At 32.2% G+C, this 11478-nt stretch overlaps 2 protein-coding genes across 2 annotated transcripts in view; one reads left to right on the forward strand and one right to left on the reverse strand.

The window, feature by feature from the left end:
• Positions 1-5061: 5061 nt before the first annotated feature.
• LOC119834266 (protein NipSnap) lies at positions 5062-8885 on the reverse strand. Its single transcript, XM_038358605.1, has 6 exons — positions 8678-8885; positions 8404-8586; positions 7695-7863; positions 6557-6690; positions 5531-5664; positions 5062-5244 (listed from the first exon to the last, which is right to left on the reverse strand). The coding sequence occupies exons 1-6, from the start codon at positions 8731-8733 to the stop codon at positions 5096-5098; spliced, it is 825 nt and encodes a 274-aa protein (XP_038214533.1). The 5' UTR covers positions 8734-8885; the 3' UTR covers positions 5062-5095.
• Positions 8886-9559: 674 nt separating this feature from the next.
• Positions 9560-11478, forward strand: part of LOC119835649 (rabankyrin-5-like) — a 6835-nt gene continuing 4916 nt past the window's right edge. Inside the window, exons 1-4 of the mRNA XM_038360609.1 lie at positions 9560-9697; positions 9806-10111; positions 10318-10498; positions 10733-10833. Coding sequence (XP_038216537.1) covers positions 9694-9697; positions 9806-10111; positions 10318-10498; positions 10733-10833 — 592 coding nt within the window. The 5' untranslated portion in view covers positions 9560-9693. The remainder of the gene's footprint in view (positions 9698-9805; positions 10112-10317; positions 10499-10732; positions 10834-11478) is intronic.

Raw genomic sequence — 11478 nt, forward strand, 5'->3', positions numbered from 1 at the left:
ATCATAACAAAATGCAGGTGCTGTTTAATAAAAAAAAAATATAACCGACTGCCAATTATGTTTTGTAAATATAAATATATATATGTATTAATTATTATTATTAACATGTATAAGTGAGCAAAGATATTGCCTTCCGGCGCTGGGGCTAGCGGCTTGACGTTTGTGTATATAAAGAACAATAATATATAATAATTAACTATAGATAGTATACTTTTGTAAGGTGCGAGTGTGGTTTGTGTACATTCGAAATGGGAAACAATGTGCTATTTTATTTGTTTATTAGAGGTCTAATACGTTGTATTTGTCAACTAAGCTTACCAGTCATGTGTATAGACGACTATACTATTTAATTTAGCGCCGATTTAGTCATAAATATCCAAATTTAGTTAAAACTAATCATTAATTGAGAAAATAATTATTTTTTAATTTCTAATATCACATTGCTTGTAAGCATCACACGATGTGATCGTTTTGTATTATTTGAGTCTGTTAGTATTAAAATTTTTAAATATACAAGAAAACTGTAAAGAGATGAGTTGAAATTATATATATTATGTACATTACTACGTTGGAATATCGTATTGTATTGTATGTGTAAACATATAAAGGAAAATGTATGCGTAATGCCTTCTAACAACTGCTCGAAATTCGGTTTTTATTGTATGTTGTTAATTTTCATTGTTTATTTTAACCCTTCTCTCCTCCCCACTGACCAATTCAATGACAATAATTTATCACAGCCTGTCTTGTTTGTACTGTGGTTACGAGTCGAATAGAGTGCAGTGGTGGAACCAGATGGACAAAATCTTTATAACTGTATCCAGTATATCATTTTACCCATTTTAAAGTATCAATTATTTAAAGGTGGTAAGTTTAAGCGCTTTATAGATATAAAAATCCACCGTATTTACGATGTGTAAAAGAAATGCTATGTAACAATTGAATGTAAATTTGCTATGCACTTTTTAATGGGCGCATCTACAGAATAAAATCTATTTAGAACCTAATATGGGTGATATAAATTTAATATTAACAGTTTTAATTTATTTAAGTATTCTGTAGATTAAATTATTAACGTTTTATCTGAAGAGTGACTTTATCCAGTGGAAATGAATAATGATATTTTAACTTAAATATAATATTAATAATGGCCACCGTTGTACTCTACGGGGTAAATAATATCAGATTAGGAGCACCATGGAATTGATTTGTAAGCTGTATTTAAGCTTGCATGCTACAGTTAGTCGGTATAACAATAAGGCTTCGCTATCACCTTACCCCCTATGCGGCTTGTACATTTAGTTGTTGGTTGTAATGTGGACAGTGTACGCGCACGCGGGTCGCGAGTGCAGTGCGTAGACGCGTCCGACGCCCGTTCCAATCTCCCACCACTGCTGTATTAGAGATAGATCCTCATCATCACGTTAAGTCAGAGCGACAAATTATTAAGTATAGAAGTACCAAACCCTTAGTTAGCGTTCACGTATTATGTACATTGTAACTATTATTTTTTATATTTTACCATTGTATAGACCTTCGTCGGCGACAGGTAGTTAGCAATATTAAGTGCGAGGTGCGACAAGGTGCGCGGCTCCGCGGGCGGGGGGCGGCGCCCGACGCACCGTTGTTGATTTCTTTTTATTTTTTGTTATATATTTAAATAACACAATCGACTTGTAGGATTAATAATTATTATTATCATTAATTACTATATTGTAAAATAATCTTATTAATGAAAAAATCAAACTGAAAATAAATAAATAGAAATGAAATTTAAACTTGTTTTCTTTCTATTCCTCATCATGATATTATATTATTTGTTTAGTTTGTGTATCATACAAATTATACCTGTATAAAATTCAATATTGTCAGAGTTGTCACTAAAGTGATTTCAAAACGAATTTGTAAATCCGAAGCTGATAATACAATGGCTACTATACATATTATTTACTTCTATATATATATATATATATATAAAAGTGAGTTGCTTAGCGTAAAACTCGCACGGCGCGACCAATTCGGCTAATGTGCCCATAGCTGCACGTGAAATAATTATGACTTGACAGGGTCTCATATATCTTGACATGGTCGTCATTATTGTATCTATATATATTTATTGTCCTATGGGAACACGGTTCCCTTGCGAAGCAACAAATACTTCATGTTTTATCAAAATTACATCCAGAGTAAAAGGAAAATACAAAACATCGATTATAATATGTCGTTTAAACGTTATCTTGTGACATTAATTAATTCAAAGGTACGATGAAAATATATTCAAACAGAGCGGGCTTAAGCAAAATGATGCTGGGCTATGACGGATAAAAATGTTTTTCAAAGTGCTTGGGAGGTAAAGACTGCTCTTGTCCTCCGCGCGATTGACTTGTCAACTTCCGTACGTATCGTATCTCCAAAATCAATTAAAAAGCGTCGTGACCCTTAAGAATGTTAGAGAACATAAATAAGCATGTCAGAAAGATGAGAAGGTGGCTTTTGCGACTGTTTGATAATACTATCATCAGTATCAATAATCGTCAAATTTAAAAAATGAAATTCCCTACGCTGTAGCCGCACTAGTGGTATCTCAAAGGCTTTGCCACATATTCGTCAACAGCCCACATATAAAGTTTTTATCTTCCCACTGCAGAGACACAGACCTCCTATGGATTCAGGCCATAAACCACAGCGTTGGCCAAGTGCAGGTTGGCAGATGGCCCATATCGTGTGAAGCATTCGAAACATCGAGTTAATAATATAATGAAAAAATCGCATTAAAATCTTTAATTTCTAAATGTATAATGCTCCCGTAAAATTAAACACAAAAAAACTAAATCAGAATATTTTTTCCACAGTTGTTAAACCAAATTTATTTTGCTAGATCCCCCTTTCGATCAATATAATTAAAAAAGTACTAAAAGTTGATGGACCACTCTCACACCGGAGGCCCATATCCTTTTCCTTACCCTTCCCAGACCTTTCCATTATTCCTATCGCCAATCCTTCCTTAATCCCTTCCCAAAAAGTCGGCAATCCATTTGTAGAGGCGTAAGGTCTGCAATGTACTTTATGCCTCTCCAAATGTTCATGGGCGGTGGTAGCGCTTACCATCAGGCGTTTCACCAGCTCCATTGCCGAACGTAACCTAAAAAAATAATAATAATAGAACTTGTAAATAGTTCGAGCATCGCTAAATATCGTACAGTAGAATGGACGGCTCTGAATCGTATCGATATAAATAAAACAACAATTGAAGCATTATATTACATATTTAATGAATTTTCATAACTCAATGCAAAAGTTGTAAACTATATAAAAGTCTATGTAAATATATTGACGGCTTTATGCTCCATTCATTGAAATAACAAACAAAATAAAAAATGTAAAATAAATCCTATATCTACTTTATCAATACATAATATACAATGATTTTATTTTTACTTAAATGCTAATACATGACTTATAAGCCACATGGCGATTAAATGATGAAATCATTTCATGAACCAATATGAACTGACTGCCAGCAGTTTCCTTTCAATATTTACATAACTAAAATTTTGTGTATATAAACTTTCTTATTACATGTAATATTTTAAAACTTTACCGATTACAGCCGTGCATCCACATTTTTTATTCCTCATCATTATTAATGAAATCAATGCATGCAAAATTAAGTTTTTTAGGTATAAAAGAAACAATTTTATACATTTATTTTATAATTATTGATCAAGTCTAACGTAGGTCGTAGATAATATTAGTATTATCAGTGGAAAACCAACACAGTGTAATTAACTTTTAGAATATTGTACAAATATAAAACATGATTTATCAAACTACGCACCTAAAATATTTAAAAAACATTATTGTAAGTGAATAATGAGCATATTATCAAAATACATTTAGAAGTTGGTATCCATTATTGGCAGCATAAATATTTTATGTTTTCATTTAAAGAAATTCCACATATTAATATAAGCACTCGATTTGACAGATAGAAGCAACGATTGGAACAGTGTGATACAATCTTCTTTACTATATAAAAATAAGTCGGGTTTTCCTTCCTGACGCTATAACTCGAGAACGCACGAACCGATTTCCACGGTTTTGCATTCGTTGGAAAGGTCTCGGGCTCCGTGAGGTTTATAGCAAAGAAAATTCAGGAACAATTTCAACAGAAAAGCGGGAAAATCATTTTTCACACACAGCCATCTGGTGGCGAAACGGAGTTCGCCGGGTTTGCTAGTCGTTTATAAGAAAGCCTGTTGCCAACGTAGATTCGTATTTTTTTTACATTTCAAAATAATGTTAAACCGCTTTGTGGAATATTCTAAACGGCACAGGAAAACTTATAAAAAGTCACTGTGTGGCGTGTGCGTTTAAAATAAATTATGTATATTAGGTACATATAGTTATAAGAAACTGGTTATGATGTAGAAAGTGTATAGATGTAAAATACTCTTTGTATTTTTAAATCAACCTAAATCAAGCAACTTACAAACCGTTTTGTTTTATTCTAATTATATGAAATACCTTATTTATATAGGTTTCTGATATTTTTACACAAACAAATTTTACAAAACATTATTTTTAAATAGACCTCGCTTTTGCTGTGTCCCTACTGCGTGTTTGCATGCGTTTAGAATAAGCGATTTGAAAGATTTTTGGTTACACCTTTTCATGAGATAAAATTTGTTGTGTATTACACATTAATATATATAATAAGGTAAACAGTATCAAGAAATAACCAAATAATTATTAATGAATTGAAAAAAAACCATAACATCAATTTTACCAACGTTCAGCGTTATGCATAATTCAATGAAATTCAATAATGCGTGACGGTATAATCTATAGATCAATTGGGCAGCGGACCAGTTATTTCGTTATAATGTGTTGCGCAATTGAGTAGCAGACCAGTCGTGTCGGTGTAATGTGTCGCCCAATTGGGCAATAGACCAGTCGTGTCGATATAATGTGTCGCCCAATTGGACAACAGACCAGTCGTGTCGATGTAATGTGTCGGTCAGTTAGGCATCGGACTAGTCGTATCGGTGTAATGTGTCGGTCAGCTGGGGCGGCGGGGGCGGCGCGTGTCGGTCTACTTTGTTGGCGAGAACTCCGTGGGTTCGAGGATGCGGCAGTGCATCTCGCGTATGAGCGGCACGGTGTACGCGACGCACTCGTCCCAGCCGGGGTTCCGCCAGGTGCTCTCGCGCGTTTCCCGCCGAGCTTGCAGGTCCTTGTAGCCTTGAGATCAATGCGCGTGTATATTAAACATGATGCAGAATTATAACAAATCTAACTAACTAACTAGGTATATCCGCTATTGATTACGTGAGCTTAAAAAATAAACTGACCTTTGATTTCTTTACATTTTCTTCTGGCTACTGAAGTAAAGTTTTGGATACTAAATAGAAGCTTGATCCTCAACATATATTATTAATATCCTTCAAATTGTATTAAAACGACACTTTAACTCAAATTACGCAAACAAGAAATCATATTTCTAGCCCTTATATACTTGCATACTCACACCAAATATGATGAACATTATAAAGTCGGCCTATCTGCGAGAAATAGCCGGCGAAGGCCTCGTTCTTAGCGCGGCGGTACGTGAGCCCGCGCGCCCAGTTGTTGCCCCACTCGATCATTGTTCCGGGCTTTAGGCTGGAACACATCAGTACGATATTCATTTGTAAACGTCACACGACTATTATCATTCACCCATATTTCCAAATTTAAACACTATTTCACTCCTTCTCAACTTTTCTCTAATAAAAAATCCTACCTCTGTCAATTTTAATGTAAAATATTTTTTTATAATTTACTGTTGAACCGAATTTTGATGAAAATTGGTGTCTATGTCTGAAGTTGAATATCGGTCATTTATATATCATTCAATTATTTATTATATCGTATTCCATGTACAATTATCGAAGATATTAAGTCGGTTTCGTTAATAATTCTCGTAAATAATGCCTCACATCGAAATCGGTTGTTGAACTTATATACTTACATACACACTCGTCTTAAAAGATAAGATCAAATAATATAATATTTAAATTAGTATTATTATATTTATTGAATACAATATTCGTATACACAATTAATAAAAAATCTCCATGTTTACGAAAATCACATTATATCTAGAATATGTACTTCTGTATTGCAAGCCATCGGAAGTTTTTGATCTTAAAATAGATTTTTATATTTAGCCGTGCCGCGTTGCGATGCAACTCGTATTATTTATTTTTTGTGAACTTCGAAGCGCGTTTTGCGCAGATGTTTTAAAAACAAAAATATGTTTGTATTCTTAAGACATTACTGCTAATATATATATGACATTATGCTACCGGTAAATATTTTTTTTGTTATATATAGATAGTGTATGTATTTAAGATACAAAATTGCACAAATTGCAATACACACAATAAATAAAACTCTACATGATGAGTATGATACATACAACCTAGCTGGACGTTTTTATAAAAAATGTCAATAGATTCACTTCAACAGTTAATTAATTAAAGCTAGAACAAAAAGTAAAAGAAAAAATTACCTATAGGATCTAATTTCATAGATATTGCTAGGTTCGCGGGGTTCACCAGATGGCCAGAAGCTGAAGGCGAGAAGGTACTGGAGGTGACGGGACCTCACGAAATTACCCCTCTCTTTTTCTAATGCTCGGTAGTCCTATTCAAATGAGATTATCAGTTATAAGAAAACTTAAATCTCTCCTCTTAAAAGTTTTTTTATTCAGATTATAGGCAGGGCAAGAAAATAATAATTCATTTCTTCTCTTATATCTTAATGAATTTTATACTAATATAAGTATTTTGTATATAATATTAGTTTTCCTATATTTATTTAGTACCAGCTGGTGCCCGCAACTTCGTTTGTGTGAACGTGAACAAACTGGAGGTTTTCACTAAAATTAGGTTAAGGTATAGATAAAAAAAATATGGTGGATTTCAACATCAAATGTTCAAGATCTTGATTATTATATGTCAAATAAAAAATTATAGCCTACATATTGCCTAGACTTATACAAATACAAAAAAAAAATCATTGAAATCCGTACAGTAGTTCCAGAGTTTAGCAAACAAAGAGACACCATTTTTTAACCCCCTTCAATTATTAAATTTTTGGTATATTCAATGTACAGACACAGTTTTTCTACTGTTTTATTAAATGTATAGATATAGATGAGTTATGTATGTAGAAACATTAATATTTATGAACTAAAAAAAGTTATAACACATAATGCATAATGGTTAAAAACAGAAAAAGGCTTGATTAGCACTTAAGCATGGGATTCAAAATTGTAAAAGAAATTGTGTTTATGAGAATCAACTTCTAAAAAAAGAAAAAAATCATAACAATTTTATTTTTAATTGAAGTTTTGAGATAATAAAGATAACAGATATTATGATACAGTTATTAAAACTTAATAATAAAATATTTCCACTGGCCATTCTTCATTTTCCTTGTGATATCTGACACAACAGTGATAGATAAAAACATTATCAAACAAAACATAATCAAATGAAAAATGTATGTTTATGGTATATATTTTTTACTATCTTAGTAGTATAAAGTAAATTTGAAAGAAAGAAAGAAATAAACATTGAAAATTTCAAAATTTGTCATGCTTAACAGAATTAATTAAATTCTAGTTAAAGCATATAAATACTTACAGGATTTTCTCTGAATAATATCTTTGCTTTGTCAATTTTCTCGAAGCCACCAACATACCGCCACAAATGCAATGCTTGGTCCATATCCCCCACAGAGACTGTCCATGATCCGACAAGCTCACAGCCTAACTCAGGTTTACGGGATTCCACAAATTCTACTGAAGATTTGCTGCAAATAAAGAATAAAAGAATTATTACATGCAATATTTTTGCCTCCATATATTTAAACATACTTGTATTTGATCAAATAAAAGAAGAGAATTATTTAATTGTGCTTGAAATAAAGATATATACTATATGAAAGTATGATAGAATTTATTAATTACAATTTGTTACTTATATTGCTCACAATAGAAAGACATGATTTTTAAATTAATGTGGTACAGTTCATTTCATACAACGTCATATTGATTAACTTATAAAATGTACATTTATTTGGTACTCTTATCAAGAACACCATAAAATGTTTATTTTTGAGTGACATATCTTCAGTTTTTTAGTTAGTTTTATGTAAACATTGATAGGGTCAAAGTTTGGGAAATGATAACACGACGTCTTAAGGAATAGTCAACGAAAATAAAAAATGGTTGTTATAGTTTAAATGGCATAAACGCTATTTTAAGATTGTTACATAACGATATTTATTATTCGCCGGTTGATTGCAAGAATCAAGATACTTTGTACCGTGTTTGACTTATTTATAACTCACTAGTTTTTCAGATATTTATCCACAGAATCCGGCCTTATGTTGTGCGTGTGTAAAGCATATACAATCTCCTTGTCGCTAAGCATACGACTGTGGGATTCTTTGGTAGGTTCGATTTTTCGAACCAGAAGTTTCGAAAGCCATCCATCGTCAGCATTCAATCTTGCACTTGTCGTGGCGATTAATCTAAAACAAAATTTTACTTGTAGTCTTTGCGAATCACTCACAAACAAAATTTATCAATCTTCGAAATTCAAAATAATGAAAACAATCCTACCTTGCATTTTTTGGTACACTTGAAGTGTACACTATAATTCTATTTAAGGTATTCATCTTCACAGTGCTAAAACATGCATTTACAATATTAAAGACAGTTGAACAATCTGCCGACGAGTTGGATATTGACTTGTTATCTATTCATTAAAAAATAAATCACTTGAAGGTTATCTTGAAAATAGACTACGTTTATAAAGAGACATCTATGGAGCGTGACCTTAACTAATGATAATTCCGTGACAAGTGACCGAATATTGCATGAGCTTTAGGCACGCAAAAATGTTTTCTTTTTCTTGAACTTTGAAAAGAATTTTTCAAGTTTATGTTTTTTACTGTTATCTCATTAACTAATTAAAACATTTTCAACAATTAACACAATTTATGTTTTTTTTCTAGGAGTACCTATTTATTTAAGCGGGTATTAGTGTTTTTTATTGTGTATGGCACTAATTCAAGTGAGATACTTGCGTACAAATATTCCTACAATGCACGCAGAACAATGCATCCGCAAATATTTTTCTAAGCTTGTTTGTTTGCATGTTTGTGAGAATGTGAGTGATCATCATAATCATAGACTATACACTTATATACTATAATGTCTGTCACTGCAAACATTTGCAATATATACGAATGTTTGCACGCAATGTTATGAACCGAGGGTTGACTGAGGATTAGAATCAAAGAGTAGTATAATAATACGGATTAGAACTCATACAAGCTCCAATGATGTCCACTTACTAAGATACGCAATACCAAATCTTTAAATTTTTAGTGGACATCAAAGTTCAGTGATCATCAAAACTATGTTGATCACTTAATGTGTCAAATTCAAAATTAGAGAATAGCCTGCGGATCTCTAATGTCTCCTGTCAAATGTCAGCTGTCTAGCTCGTAGAACTGTCAACATTAAATGGTCTTAGTTTATTTGTCATTATTTTATGATACAAATAAATTAAGAAAATAAATTATAAATAATAAGGGCTTCAAATACAACGAAGTTGGTTGCTTGATTACGCTATGGGTAAGTTGATGTGAACTTTTATCACGACATTACTGGTAGACTTGTTTTAGTGGGCGTTGTTATTAGTTTCCGACTAGTTTATGAAAGTGATTATGATAATTTGTGCAGCATCAAGCGAAGTTACGAAACTTCAGCAGCATTTGGCGTTGCTGAAGGAGGAATATGGAAAACTGCAAAGTCATTGCGCTGAAGTTGAGAGGAAGTACACCCTCGCTGCGGCGTCCGCCGGCGACTTGAGTGAAACTAGCTTTGTAGCGAGACTTTTGATGACAGTTTCTTCGTTGTATGGAAGAGAAACATATTCAGATATAACTATCAAACTACAAAACAAATCAATGCCTGGACATAAGTTTGTTTTAAATGCTCGATCTGATGATTGGAATGAAGAAGCATTGAAAAACCAATCTGAACTAGGTAAGATAAATTTGATAGATATAATAATTGATACCTAATTTGGTAAGCCAAAATACTCATGATAAATACAATAAACACTTTATTTTTAAATGAAATAAAATCGCTTTAGATGTATGATTCTAGGAAAATTTTCATTAAAAATGTTACAATGTTGTACACATGTATTACCTATCTGCAAAGCTTACTATTACATTGTATTATCATAGATTGGTCATCTCTTCCCGACGATGTTGGATCAGCCCTTCTCAAATGGCTTTACACAGATTTGGTGGATTTATCAAGAGGGGATTCCTTTGCTCTCCAGTTGATGAAATCAGCTGCTAGTTTCAAACTATATGGCCTTGTGGGCAAGTGTGAACAAGCTCTAATTGCATCTGTTGGTGTGAGGTGCGTGTGTTATGCCAATTATGTAAATGTTTGTTATTTATCAACCTATCACTTGCATCTTAATAAATGCAATAACTGCCCATTTTGGTTAGAGGGAGAATATTATATTAAAATTTATAAACATTTAATTAATAGTCAACTTAAAACTTTTGTTAAATGGACTCTTACTGAATTTGAGTTTATGGAATAGCATTTATGTTTTTAATAATTTATAATTTTTTATTTTTATTACAGGACATGTGTAAAATTTTACTCAGCAGCAGATGAAATTGGTGCCACAGCATTAAAAGAGCACTGCTCTGGCCTTATCTCTGCACATTGGGATGATCTCACAGGTACAATGCTTTATACTAAATAAATAGTATCTTATTTCACAAATATAAATAGTATCTTTTTTCACAAATGTAATTACTGCTTAGGGCATTTGGTTTAATCTGACATAAGGTAGAGGGCACACTAAGGCATAGACTTAAGATTTCTTTTAATTTTTGGTAGATTCCAAATGATTTATGTTGTGGGTGTTATTGCATAAATTTGTCTATTGTAGTACTTATTATGTTAGACTTGAAAATATCTATATAATTAAGTATATTTAAAGTATAATTTGCATTGAACAACATTGTAATAAAAAATAATTTCCTTTCAAATGCCTACCTTTTGAAATATATATATATATATATATATTACATCTTGTTGACTGATGATAAGAGAAATGTTAACACAAAAATGTGTTTATTTTATTTTCTTTACCAGTGTTCCTTTACTATATTATTCACACTTTATTCATATGGAACTCTGCTTGAAACTCGCTAAAAACCCACATTTAGATTTAGATCTAATGCGTAGTTTTAAAAATCTAAGTATGGATAAGAACAGACAGACAGCGGGAGCTGATTTGTTTTGTACATATAGTCCAGGATCCATCGCCCATTTTTGCACTTGATTACTATCAAGCTAATAATCCGTGAGTAGCTTTATTT

This window comes from Zerene cesonia, chromosome 2, assembly GCF_012273895.1.
Source record: "Zerene cesonia ecotype Mississippi chromosome 2, Zerene_cesonia_1.1, whole genome shotgun sequence".
Classification (NCBI taxonomy): Eukaryota; Metazoa; Arthropoda; class Insecta; order Lepidoptera; family Pieridae; genus Zerene; species Zerene cesonia.

What these genes read in the sequence shown, in the direction of transcription:
- LOC119834266 (XM_038358605.1), bottom strand. Translation starts at nt 8,733, where the DNA reads ATGAATACCTTAAATAGAATTATAGTGTACACTTCAAGTGTACCAAAA. An exon ending in GATAAATATCTGAAAAACTA is followed by an intron (nt 7,864 to 8,403) that starts GTGAGTTATAAA and finishes CTTTATTTGCAG; the next exon opens with CAAATCTTCAGTAGAATTTG. An exon ending in TAATGTTCATCATATTTGGT is followed by an intron (nt 5,245 to 5,530) that starts GTGAGTATGCAA and finishes ATTGATCTCAAG; the next exon opens with GCTACAAGGACCTGCAAGCT.